The sequence below is a fragment of the Pseudorasbora parva genome, chromosome 21 (assembly GCF_024679245.1).
Source record: "Pseudorasbora parva isolate DD20220531a chromosome 21, ASM2467924v1, whole genome shotgun sequence".
NCBI lineage: Eukaryota > Metazoa > Chordata > Actinopteri > Cypriniformes > Gobionidae > Pseudorasbora > Pseudorasbora parva.
Window position 1 is genome coordinate 23,747,340 of NC_090192.1, and position 13,299 is coordinate 23,760,638.

At 42.4% G+C, this 13,299-nt stretch overlaps 1 protein-coding gene across 18 annotated transcripts in view; it reads left to right on the forward strand.

Moving 5' to 3' along the window:
* svila (supervillin a) overlaps positions 1 to 13,299 on the forward strand; it is a 111,390-nt gene that overhangs the window by 22,039 nt on the left and 76,052 nt on the right. For 17 of the 18 annotated variants that reach the window (XR_010900243.1, XM_067430229.1, XM_067430231.1 and 14 more), the window contains exon 1: positions 895 to 1,097. The exons of the other annotated variant lie outside the window; for it this stretch is intronic. Coding sequence is in view for 16 of the 17 variants with exons in the window: in XM_067430229.1 (XP_067286330.1) it covers positions 1,043 to 1,097 (55 nt within the window). In the remaining variant the exon portion in view is untranslated. Of the gene's footprint in view, positions 1 to 894; positions 1,098 to 13,299 lie in introns of those variants that run through there. 18 annotated transcript variants of the gene reach the window in all.

Below are 13,299 nucleotides of genomic sequence, written 5' to 3' on the forward strand. Positions count from 1 at the left end.
TCAGCAGTCAATGTCTTCCTCATCAATGGTTGACTTTATTACATGAGTATTTCTGAGTTTGGCTGCCTGCTAGTATGGATATTTTATCCCATTTGAACCACCGGAGCAAATGCGCAGTCAGAGTCATTCTTTTGAAACTCACCAGTAATCCTGAGAAGAAATTCAAGCAATGATTTTTTTTTTCCCTCACTACAGGGACCAGGATAGTAAAAATGAAAAATCTAAACCTATTTAACACACAGCATCATCTGTTGATATTGGGAAAACAGAACGGGAAAGACCTGATGAGTCCATAAATCAATGATTTTTCTACTCCACACATCGTCTATTATTTTGTCCCTCCTTTGAGCACTTAGCACAACAATATGACTTGGCAAGTTATGTTACCCATGGCAGAGATCTTGCTTTTCCACTCTCTCCTTCTCAAAGTACCACGCACATGTCATTGCTAAGAGATGAGAGGAATTTCTTGTTCCTTTGAGGCACTTATCTTCTCTTACTTTCTCACCCTTTCAGCTGTCCTAGCTAAACACACATCCACTGTATGCAGCTGCTAGTGCACACAACCGCTACTGTCTGTCTGTCGCTAATGTTGTTGTCCTCCATCTCTCTCCCCTTTCTTTATATCTTTATCTCTCCCCCTCTCGCCCCCCAGCCTCAGTATTGTTAATCTGATTAGCAGTGAGTAGCATTAGCTCCGTAGTTACCTTGCTAGCATTTAGCAGTAGCCTTGCAGACAGCGAGAGGCTCTCCGTCAGCATAGTGTCATAGTGTTGGAGAGATACTGCTCTCCTCCTCCTCTCGCAGTGTTTCTCTCACTCTCTCTCTCTCTCTTACTCTCTCCACCTCCCTTCTCTGGCTGTCCCAGGACTGCTGCAGCTAACTCTGCACCTTGCAGTTCAGACACTGCTGCTTTTCTGCAGTGCTCTCTATCTCTCCCATTTTCCTCCTCTCTTTGGTCCTGCACTATTCTCCCCCCTCCCACCTTTCTGGTCACTTTCTTTTCTTATCAGTCATCCACTCCTTGTTTTATTTTATCAAAATGTACCGGAACCCTTGGATCTCCAACTATATCAACCATGTCAAGTTGTGCCAAGGTGAGTAAATGGCAGTTGGGGTGGGACAGGACAGGACAGTTCGGGCCCACCACATCTCTGTTTGTGCTGCGTGGCTTTTAATGGTGCTAGATTCTCCAAGGACAGAGGTATTCAGGACAAAGGACTCACTTACTAAAAATGAGAACTGAGGCATTTTGAAGCACAAGTGTAGTCTCTTTTGCACACTGTGGTCGAGATATGAATGTTTTAAATAGTTTAAATTCTGCAGTTGGGTCTGTTACTCACTTTAAGAGAGTTTGACTCAGTATTGCCTTTTAATGGTTTTGTTTTGGACTGTGCACTTGCGCAACGGCACATGCTTTTCCATTTATCATGTGTGTTCTTAGTTAAATGGTGCATTTTCACATTCATAGCATGTGTTTGTGTCCAGCAATGCACTCTCAGACATACATTTATGTATCAATTTAATATACAGTTTTCATTGTTCAATTTGCGTTCATTTATAGTGGAAGCATTCTAGTCAGTGTTTTGTTTGCTTCAAATGTAAATGGATTAATGCGTTAATGTATGAATGGGTTTTAAAGATTCCCCATCACCTAATTCGCCCTTTCCTGTAGTGCAGACACCAGCTGTCTCCTTTAAGACTCTTAAGATCTCCCTATCTGTCTGTGCATTGCTAAATGACAGTTTTACACTCTTTTGAAGGGTATTGAAGAATGTTTAGCTGGTATTAAAATGTAAAACAGCATTCAAAATCATGATTTAATTCATGCCTTACATTTGCACAGTGGCACACTTCCTATGTCCACATTGGCAAATCCTATTCCTCTTGAAGACTAATCCTTTATTAGATGAGACAAGTGCTTCACTAACCCCGACTGCCACATTTTGGCACTGTGTTTTCCTATTTAACAGGTTTCTTCCTATAAGTGTGTTTTGTAATCATTTGGAGTGATTTGTCATCAATCATTTTGCTTTTTTTATTGTATTTGAGTGTTATAAACAGCCCGATCTCATGCAAATGCGTATCTATAGCACGTATTGTATATATTATGCGGAAATTATTTTTACATAAATATTACGACCATTTTAGTATGTGATAACGCACTTTATAATATGTTATATGCACACACCTCACACCGCTAAACTTACCCAATGGGGAGATAATGCATATCATATGCACGTAAAAACTATGACCTTGGAGTATAAAAAATTGTATCACGATAATACAGTACGTGCTATATATACGCATTTCACGAGAACACGTTGGTTATAAATATTACGATTTATTATAAATGTTTACTAACATAAAAATTTGGGGTCAATGTTTTTTTCATTTTTTTTTCACCAATATTTATCATAACATATCATTTGAATTATGATGTTACAGCGATGCTACAGCAGTAAAGAAATGAATAATATTACAAAATATTTATGTTTTACATAAATACAGGTCTTGAACTTTGTTCACCAAAAAATTCTGGGGGAAAAAATGATTTCAACGAAAATATTAAGCAGCATACCTGATTTCAATATTGATAATAAAAAAGAAATGGATCTTCAGTACCAAATCAGTATATTAGAATGATTTCTAAAGGATAATGCTGAAATCTTAGGAATCAATTATATTTTAAAATATCTTAAAATGGAAATAAAAAATTACTGTTTTTTTATTATATTTTTGATCAAATAAATGCAGTCTTGTTGAGCATAAGAGGCATTTTTCAAAACCGTTTAAAATCTTACTGACCTCAAACTTTTGAATAATTTATTATTATTAATAAATATCAAAATATCAATTCTATTACTATATAAAAAAACAATTGACTGGATATTGTATTAAATATGATATAGCACATATTACTTTAAATTTAATTACATAATTAATGTTATCTAATTATAGATAATAGATAGATAATATAGTTAATTCAATAATGTTTTTCAATAATAATTAATTCAATAATAGATAATATAGTTAATTCAATAATTTTAAATTGTTATTTACTTAAATTGTGGTTAATTTTTTCTAAATGTGCCTTGATAAAGTGTGACAATCGTTAGAAGCCAGAGAGCCTATGGTTTATGATCTAGTAGTCATATGACCAAACAGGCTTTGACTTGCTTTAACTCCGACTAATGCTAGATATTAATGACTGAACCCTATATTCACGCAAGTTTATCACTCATCGTATTGTTAGATATTGACTGTGCTGGGAAACAGGTGTGTGTGTGTGTAATGCTGGAACATGAAGTTTCAGAGCTGTGTGATCAGCTTTAATGTAATGCTTGTTGTTGATCAGAGAAGTATGTTGGTGTGTCACAGGGCTGCGGAATAACATGCATGCCATTTAAAGTGCTGTAAATGTCACACTTAACTGTGTCTGATTAGCATCTGTACTTAAGAGGGCACAGAGCCAAGGTTTTCTGGATTTCCATTCATGTCTGTTAGCTGTGGGTGCTTTCAACAAGACCATGCAATGCACATAATGAGTGCTTAGGACATTTTTAGTGATCAATCTAGTTTATCTGCATTACTAACTGTCAGTTTGCTTAATGTTTTTGTTCCTGCTTCTGGGAAACATTGTCATTAACATTTAATTTACTCTGTAGTGTTAATTTACTCAGGACATTGGAAAATCTGTCAACAATTTGTTTTTAATGCTGGCATCATTAATCACTTAGTTTGCCTGAATGTCAATAGCTTTGTTGTTGAATTGTCCCAGATGCAACAATAAAACTTTGGTAACATATGGTACAGGAAGATTTCCTCAGTGCAGGGTACCCGAAGAGAGAGACTTCTGTCATTTGTTGCAAGCTAAAAAAAAACAATTACTATTAGGCATAACAGCACAAAATACCCACTTCATTATGCCTCCACCCAGTTTCATAAGTGTATATTTTCTCTTTTCTTCTAAAATGTTTTTGTTCTCTACCCATCCCCCTTCAGTTGTTGTCTTGTCCACAGGCCCTGTGACTCTGAAGTTAGAGGAGATTGTTAGGCAGCGAGGAATGTTTTTAGCAGATACTCATCCCAGCTGTGAAAACTCACTCTGTACCAAAACAGAGTCCATCAGTTGGCACTCTCATTCACTTTCTCCACTCAAATGGTGTTTGTAGAGAGAAGAGGAGGAAATGACATCTAACCACAGTACTTATTATGGATTAACATATTTGAATATTGAATTTTTGGATGTTAAAAAGGGTGTTTGGTCTGTGTGGATGAATGTGTGGTCAGGCTATTGATCTGTGGGTAAAGTGGAAACACATGTTCCGCTCTTCCGACCGCTCTGTGAGGCTCAGATTTCTAATCTCCATGTGCTTATTCATATGATTCCACACCTGGATATAGCGACACCAGTATTAGTCATTTAACTGCATTACTCATCTGAATGTTGTAAGTTAACAAAAATTATTAAATTCATCCCTTCAGGATGAATTTATTTTTTCTTTCTTGTTTTTGAAGAGATGCTTGTATATTGGCACCATATATGTTATTGCCTATTATTAGTTTAGTTTAATTTAACTGTGTGTGTGTGTGTGAATGGTATTGATTCATGATTTAGATTGCCAATGTCATGTGATTTTGGCAGTTTGACACGTGATCTGAATCATGAATCAATATGCTGATTCATAATCGTTCGAAACATTGTTTTGAATTTGGCCCATCACTATATAAGTCGTTATTTAGTTTTTTTGCACACAAAATTATTCTCCTCGCTTCATAAAATGATTGTAGAACCACTGTAGTGAGATGGGCTTTGTGACGTTGTCTTTAGTGCCTTTTATGGGTCTTGAGAGAGGAAATGACATTGGTGTCAATGAAGGCCCTGTCTGAGCTATCGAATTTCAACAAAAATATCTTCATTTGTGTTCTGAAAATGAACGGAGCTCTTAAAATAGCTCTTTAAAGTAATTAATGAAAGAATTTTCATTTTTGGGTGAACTAACCCTTTAAGGCCAAAAAGTTCTATCTTGGTCTCATCAGACCAGAGAATCTTATTTCTCACCATCTTGGAGTCCTTCAGGTTTTTTTTTTTTTAACAAACTCCATGCGGACTTTCATGTGTCTTGCACTTAGGAGAGGCTTCCGTCGGGCCACTCTACCATAAAGCCCCGACTGGTGGAAGGCTGCAGTGATGGTTGACTTTCTACAACTTTCTCCCATCTCCCGACTGCATCTGGGTTCTTCTTTACCTCTCTCACCAAGGCTCTTCTACCTCGATAGCTCAGTTTGACCGGACGGACAGCTCTAGGAAGGGTTCTGGTTATCCCAAATGTCTTCCATTTAAGGATTATGGAGGCCACTGTGCTCTTAGGAACATTAAGTGCAGCAGAATTTTTTTGGTAACCTTGGACAGATCTGTGCCTTGCCACAATTCTGTCTCTGAGCTCTTCAGGCAGTACCTTTGACCTCATGATTCTCATTTGCTCTGACATGCACGGTGAGCTGTAAGGTCTTATATAGACAGATGTGTGGCTTTCTTAATCAAGCCCAATCATTATAATCAAATACAGCTGGACTCAAATGAAGGTGTAGAACCATCTCAAGGATGATCAGAAGAAATGGACAGCACCTGAGTTAAATATATGAGTGTCACAGGAAAGGGGCTGAATACTTAGTACCATGTGATATTTCAGTTTCTCTTTTTTAATAAATCTGCAAAAATGTCAACAATTCTGTGTTTTTCTCACAATATGGGGTGCTGTGTGTAACGATAAATTTACTTAAATGATTTTAGAAAATGGATTCAATATAACAAAGACTGAAAAATGTAAGGGGGTCTGAATACTTTCCATACCCACTGTATACACACACACACACACACACACGCACACGCACACACTTAAAGGAGTTCTGGTAACTTCAAACTAATAATATTTGCCCTATATTGATTTCGTAAGCATCACATCATTTATTTGATATTCACAACACTTTTAATTTAATTTAATTTAATTTAATTTAATTTAATTTAATTTAATTATTGATTATTTATTTATAGTAATAATAATACTATTGATTATATTATCTATTTACTGTAAAAATATAGATAATATATAAAATATGGCTGTCAAGCGATTAATCACATCCAAAATAAGTGTGTTTGTTTACATAATGTATGTGTGTGTACTGTGTATTATTATTGTTATTATTATTGTTGTTATTTATATGTACATTTCAACATACACACATGCTTATATATATTTAAAAACTATTTGCATGTGTATATGCTGTACATTTATATAATTTATATTATATAAATGTTTGATTAAATGCATTTTTCTTAAATGTATATATGCATGAATACACCGTACACACACACATACATTATGTAAACACAAACTTTTCGGCTGCGGTTTAATCGTTTAACAGCACTAATGTAAAATTAATACTTTTTTTTTTTTTAGTATCAGGCAGAATTCATTATTACTGTATTGCTACATTCTTTTTATAGCTATAATCCACTCTGGAGGTCTGTGAGTGTTTTGTGCAGAGGAGATGCATGACTTTGTGCATTACATGGTAGTCACTTTGACTACCAAAACTGTTGAAACAGCATTCCGCACATGGGCCCAGGCAATTGACTCTGTGCATACAGATGTACCTGTGTGTACAGAAATAAGTCTGTTCAGCTATGGACACAGCACCATGTTGACATCCATGAAATGGATACTATTGTTTTCGTTCCTGCCCTTCAGATGGGGCCTTAGAAACACGTTTCACTGACCACTCCTGTCACTGTCAAGAGTGTTCGTAGTCTGAAGGTTATTGTAAAAAAGGCCACCAGGAAGGTTATATTGATATATATATTAGTATGCCAAATCGCATCATCTGTCACATCATCCATCCAGCGAGCCAATCAGCGCTCAGAACAGAACGTGCAGAGTAGTGCACCCGCCCACTAAGTTGAGTCAGATCGATCAGTGATGCAAAGGGATGCGAGCTGTACTGTAACGATTTATATTTGCTAAAGTTGTGTGCGTGCCTGCAAAAAAACACACACACACATGCAAAGAAGAATTTATTCGATGTACTGAGTTGTGGTGACAATAAATGGGTTATTCCCGTACACCTGATCTTCTGTGTTAAACGTCTCTCACCGGACGCTCTGTAGTGGGTCTGTTATCAACCGGCAAATTCACATCAGGAGAGCTTCTAATAGCCATCCTTTTTACATGGTCCTTCGAGCCGGATCCAGATTTACTACAGAAAATGTCACAGTATGGGGAAGATGAGCCGGTCGTGCGTGTCAGGAGGAAGACAGCCCTCCCCGCGCGATATGAAGAATATGACCTCAGCGGCTTCACTCTCCCAAGACTGTTTCCTGAACCCATGTCACCACAATCTCAGTTTCATCCTACAGTGCCTCCTAGCCCAGAACCAGAGGAAGGTGCAGCTGGTACCACTCAACCATCACTACTGCGCAAAGAGCTTGAAAGTCCTCAACAGTGGTCTGAAGATGAACCATGGGAAACCAGCATACTCCAGCGTGAGAATAGGGATCTACGCCTTGCCCATGATAATCTGATACAGACTTTGCAGACGATGCAGCACGAAAGGGACACGTTTCAACAGTCAACAGATCAGTATTCACAAGAACTTTCTCAGTTGAAACGACAGATGCAACAGCTACAGATCCAACTGGAGCAGCGACAGCCTGTAGTACAGTCTTCTCCTCCTGTCCCCCCTACACGACCTAAACCTGCACCACGCAGTTTTCTGAGAACACAACAGAGTGATAAGACCTTTGCACCAGTGCCAGCATCACGATTCAGGCCTATTGAGTCAGATCAGCCCAGGCACTGTGCTGAGTCTTTTCTAGCTCCAATAGCAGTACCCAGAGCAAAGCAACATCTTCCCCACCATATGTCACACTCTGAACATGCCAAATGGGGTGCTACAAGGGAGGAAAAGACTTATTACTCCAGATCTGAGGAGCCCTACAGACAAAATTGTTATGCATCATATGAGCCAGAATCTGCCCAACGCTCTTACTTGCCATGCAGAGCATCCAGCCCAGTCCCTCCTGAGCTAGCGCAGATGTACCGTGGTCCGACCCCCACAATTCCAGACTTTGTACATCCGAACCCTAGGGAATTCTCACGGCTCAAGATAGCCCTGGAGAACATTCTCCCTGCAACTGCCACAGAGAGGTTTAAATTCCAAATACTCACTGACCACCTTAAACTAGAGGAGGCCCTGCTTATCGCTGATTCTTACAGTCATTCACAACAACCATTCACCAGGACCATGGCAGCACTGGATCAGCAATATGGTCAGCCTCATCAGCTCGCATTGCAACGTATAGCAGAGCTCATGGATGGTCCAAACATAGCCAGTGGGGACATTAAAGCTTTCCGACTTTTCGCCCTCAGAGTTCGTTCCCTTGTTGGTATGCTAGAGCAACTAGGAAGGAAAGGCACCTTTGAGTTGCAGTGTGGCTCTCATGTCTCCAGGCTCCTAGGAAAACTGCCACATGACCTTCGGTCAAGTTTTCGACGCTTTGCACATCCTCACCAAGTGCCGATTCCTACCCTTTTTGATCTGTCAGATTGGCTAGAGTACGAAATTCAAGTGCAGGAGGACACATCAAGGTTTGTAGGCGCCAGTCGTCGTGGATATCCAGTACGAACACGAGATGTGATCAGAGACACTAAGCCCTTCGCTAAAGGTGCCACCGTCCTGTTTGGCACAGATAAAGCACCTCCACCGACAAAGATGACTTCGTCCACCGACAAACCTACTTCAACTCCATACTGCCCTTACTGTGACCATCATAAACACTCCCTTAACAATTGCAACAACTTTAAGCAGCTTACAGTTGAGCAGAAACTAAACTGGATAAAGGACTGCAACAGATGCTTGCGTTGTGGGAGGAATCATCAGGTTTCAGAGTGCAATCTGAAAATGCGTTGCAAACAGTGTAACGGCCGCCACCTACTGGTCCTTCATGGCATCAATTTCAAAAGTGCAGTCATCCCAAAGCCTCCCCCACATGAAGGCACTTCAGCTAATGCCTGCCTCCTGAATACTATGAACGAGATACTTCTCATTCGTAAGCCTCCTGCCAGCCGAAAGGTTCTTCTGAAGATCGTCAAAGTCATTCTCAGAAATGGGGCACACAAGATGAAGGCTTATGCCATATTGGATGATGGATCAGAGAGGACTATCCTTCTGCATAATGCTGCCCAACAGCTGGGCCTAAAAGGTCAGCCAGAAGATCTTCCCCTTCGGACAATTAGGCAGGAATTACAAATGCTCACTGGCGCCGCAGTGTCATTTCACATCTCCCCCCTGTCACAGCCCCGCAAACTTTATCACATAAAGGGTGCATTCACAGCCCAGCAGCTGAGTCTTGCTGAACATTCACACCCAGTTAAGACTTTGAGGGAGAAATACCACCACCTCAGAGGGCTTCCTTTGAGCCATTTAGAGGCAGTGCGCCCTGTCCTGCTCATCGGATCCGACTACCCCCACCTCATTACAGCAGTCGAACCAATCCGCTTAGGGCCTCCAGGGGGACCAGCAGCCATCAAGACTCGTCTCGGCTGGACTTTGCAGGGCCCTGTACAACATCTGCAACAGGAGATCACTGAACAACAGTGTCTTTTCACCTCAATGGCACCTCCAGAAACGGATCTTCTTAAACAAGTGGAGAGACTCTGGCAGATAGACGTGCTTCCCTGGCAAAGTGAAAAGATGAGCACGAGATCCAGACATGACCAGGAAGCAGTGGAAATTTTGGAGAGCAAGACAGAGAGAGTAGAGGTGGATGGCATTAAGCGCTATGCAACCCCACTGTTGCGCATTAAGAACATGCCAGACCTCAGGGCCCCCAAAAATGCTGTTCTCCCTCATCTGCGAGCCATGGAGAAAAGGCTGGCCAAAGATCTAGAGCAAGCAGCTGCCTACACTGAGGAGATTCAGAAACTAGAGCGGGCAGGTTATGCAGTCAAGGTGGAAGAAAGTGCAGAAACATCCTCAACCAACACATGGTACATACCCCATCACCTGGTCCGACACAATGGAAAGAACAGGGTTGTGTTTAATTGCTCGTTTCAATTTCAAGGTCAAAACCTTAACAAGCTCTTGCTCCCAGGGCCGGTGTTAGGCCCCTCACTTCTCGCAGTGTTGCTCAGATTCAGAGAGCATTCCATTGCCATCAGCAGTGATATCCGGGGGATGTTCCACCAGATCAGATTGCTTCCAGAAGACAGGCCACTTCTGCGATTCCTCTGGAGGGACCTAAAGACACAGGATCCACCTAACGTTTATGAATGGCAGGTTCTTCCCTTCGGAACGACATGCAGCCCCTGCTGTGCAGTTTTTGCATTACAAAAGCATGTCCTGGATCATAGCCAACCTGGGGAAGACGTTCGCCATTCTGTCCTGAAGTCTTTCTATGTAGACAATTGTCTGCAGAGCTTCCCCTCAGTGGAAGAAGCCAAGAGTCTCGTTGACAAAATCAGAAGCTTATTGGCAGACGGAGGTTTCGACCTGAGGCAGTGGTCCAGCAACCACCTCTCGACAATAAGCCATTTGCCCCCTGAAGCCAGATCAGATGGCACCGAACTTTGGATCTCACAAGGGCAGAGTGACACCCACGAATCTACTCTTGGGCTTCTCTGGAATCACCAAACGGACACGCTTTCTTATAAGTATCGTCCCATTGCAACCACTGAGACAACCATGCGTACCATTTACAAAATTGTGGCCAGTCAGTATGACCCCCTGGGCTACCTCATTCCCTTCACTACTCGAGCCAAGCTCATAGTGCAGCACCTTTGGGATAAGAAAAGAGACTGGGATGACCCACACTTACCTGCGGATCTTCTACAGAACTGGTCAGAGTGGGTAGACGAGCTGCCTGTCCTGCAAAACATCGTCCTTCAAAGGTGTTACACCAGCCCAATCCGAGACACAGACCTGAGTCAGAGAGAGGTACACGTTTTCTGCGATGCCTCTGAGCAGGCTTATGGTTCCGTTGCTTACCTCCGCACAGAGGATCAACGTGGTGAGGTAGAGGTGGCCTTCCTCACAGCCAGATCACGAGTGGCACCCAGAAAACAACAATCAATCCCTCGGCTTGAACTCTGTGCTGCGCTGACTGGGGCACAGCTTGCTAAAGTAGTCAGAACGGAATTGAACCTGCCCATACACCAATTCACTCTGTGGACTGACTCCACTACAGTCCTCACTTGGCTGCATTCAGACTCTTGTCGATTTAAAGTGTTTGTTGGAACCAGAGTCGCAGAGATTCAGGACCTAACAGAACAGCACACATGGCGGTATGTACCATCAGCTCATAACCCAGCAGACGATATAACACGGGGTAAGAGCCTATGCAGGCTGGGACAAGACAGCCATTGGTACCAAGGGCCATCCTTTCTCAAAGATCCTCCAAATCTGTGGCCAGAAATCCCACATCCTGAGGCTGGGAATGAAGAGGAGCTCCGAAAACCAGTTCACTGCCTCCTTACCTGCTTCACAGTCAGCCAGTCATTCCCTGACATTAGCCGTTATAAGACTTTCGAAGAACTACTAGAGTCTAGGGCCTGTAATGGGGCGGCAGGCAATAGTCCAACAGCTGATGACTACAAAACAGCAGAAATTCACATTCTACAGCAGGCTCAAAGGGAGTGCTTCCCCTCGGAGCTGGAGGAGTTAACCGCAGGTAAATCACTTCCCAGAAGCAGTCGGTTGAAGACACTTGCCCCCGAACTAGACCATGAGACTCAGCTGATCAGAGTAGGAGGTCGTCTACGCTGGAGCCCTTATCTAGATCCGGATACCGTGCACCCCATTGTCCTAGACCCGAAACACCCAGTCTCTAAATTGCTCATACAGACTTACGACACTAAACTCCACCATCCAGGCCCTGAGAGAGTCTTTGCCGAGCTTCGGCGTAAATATTGGATTCTTCGAGGTAGAGAGGCCATCAAACGGTGTCAGAGTGTTTGTGTGGACTGTCAGAAGTGGAGAAGAAATCCAGAGGTACCGAAAATGGCAGACCTCCCCCCAGCCAGATTACGTTTATTCAAGCCCGCCTTCTACTCAACAGGAATGGATTGCTTCGGTCCATATACTGTTAAAGTAGGTCGCAGAAATGAGAAGAAATGGGGCATCCTGTTCAAATGTCTAACGACTCGGGCAGTTTACATCGACGTCCTTCACAGTCTTGACTCTGATTCATTCCTCATGGCTCTCAGACGATTTATCGCCAGACGAGGCAAGCCATTCGAGCTGTTATCGGATCAAGGGACCAACTTCAAAGGAGGGGAGAGAGAACTGAAAGAAGCATATGCAGCCATCGTCTCAGAACTGCAAGAGCAGTTGGCAAGCCAGCAAATACAATTCCACTTCAACCCTCCTAATTCTCCACATTTTGGTGGCAGCTGGGAAAGAGAGATTCGTTCCCTAAAGCAGGCCTTGCGGACAACACTAGGTGCCCAGTCTGTCACCTTCGAAGTACTGTATACTGTGTTGGTGGAGATCGAAGGGATCTTAAATTCCAAGCCACTAGGCTACACTTCATCTAACATTTCTGATCTAGACCCCATCACACCAAACTCCCTTCTGATGGGGCGGCCAGATTCTTCACTTCCTCCTGTAATATACTCGGAATCTGAACTTATCAGTCGGCGCAGGTGGCGCCATAGCCAAGTGCTGGCCGACCAATTCTGGATGCGCTTCATCAGGTTCTACCTTCCCAGCCTGCAGACCCGTCTGAAGTGGCAAGATGAAAAATCTGAACTACAGGTTGGCACCGTCGTCCTGATCGTTGACCCCCAACTGCCCAGGGGACTCTGGCCAGTGGGCCAGGTGTCAAAGGTATTCCCTGGAGTAGACAGCAGAGTAAGAACAGCTCAAGTTAAGGTGGGGGACAGGTTGTACACACGCCCAGTTGCACGCCTAATCAGATTGCCGGCAATACCAGATTAAAGCTAATTTGAATGGTATAGGTTATAGGCCTTTTATGATTATACATATTTCCTTCTGGAAATCTGGGGGCGGCTGTAAAAAAGGCCACCAGGAAGGTTATATTGATATATATATATTAGTATGCCAAATCGCATCATCTGTCACATCATCCATCCAGCGAGCCAATCAGCGCTCAGAACAGAACGTGCAGAGTAGTGCACCCGCCCACTAAGTTGAGTCAGATCGATCAGTGATGCAAAGGGATGCGAGCTGTACTGTAACGATTTATATTTGCTAAAGTTGTGTGCGTGCCTGCAAAAA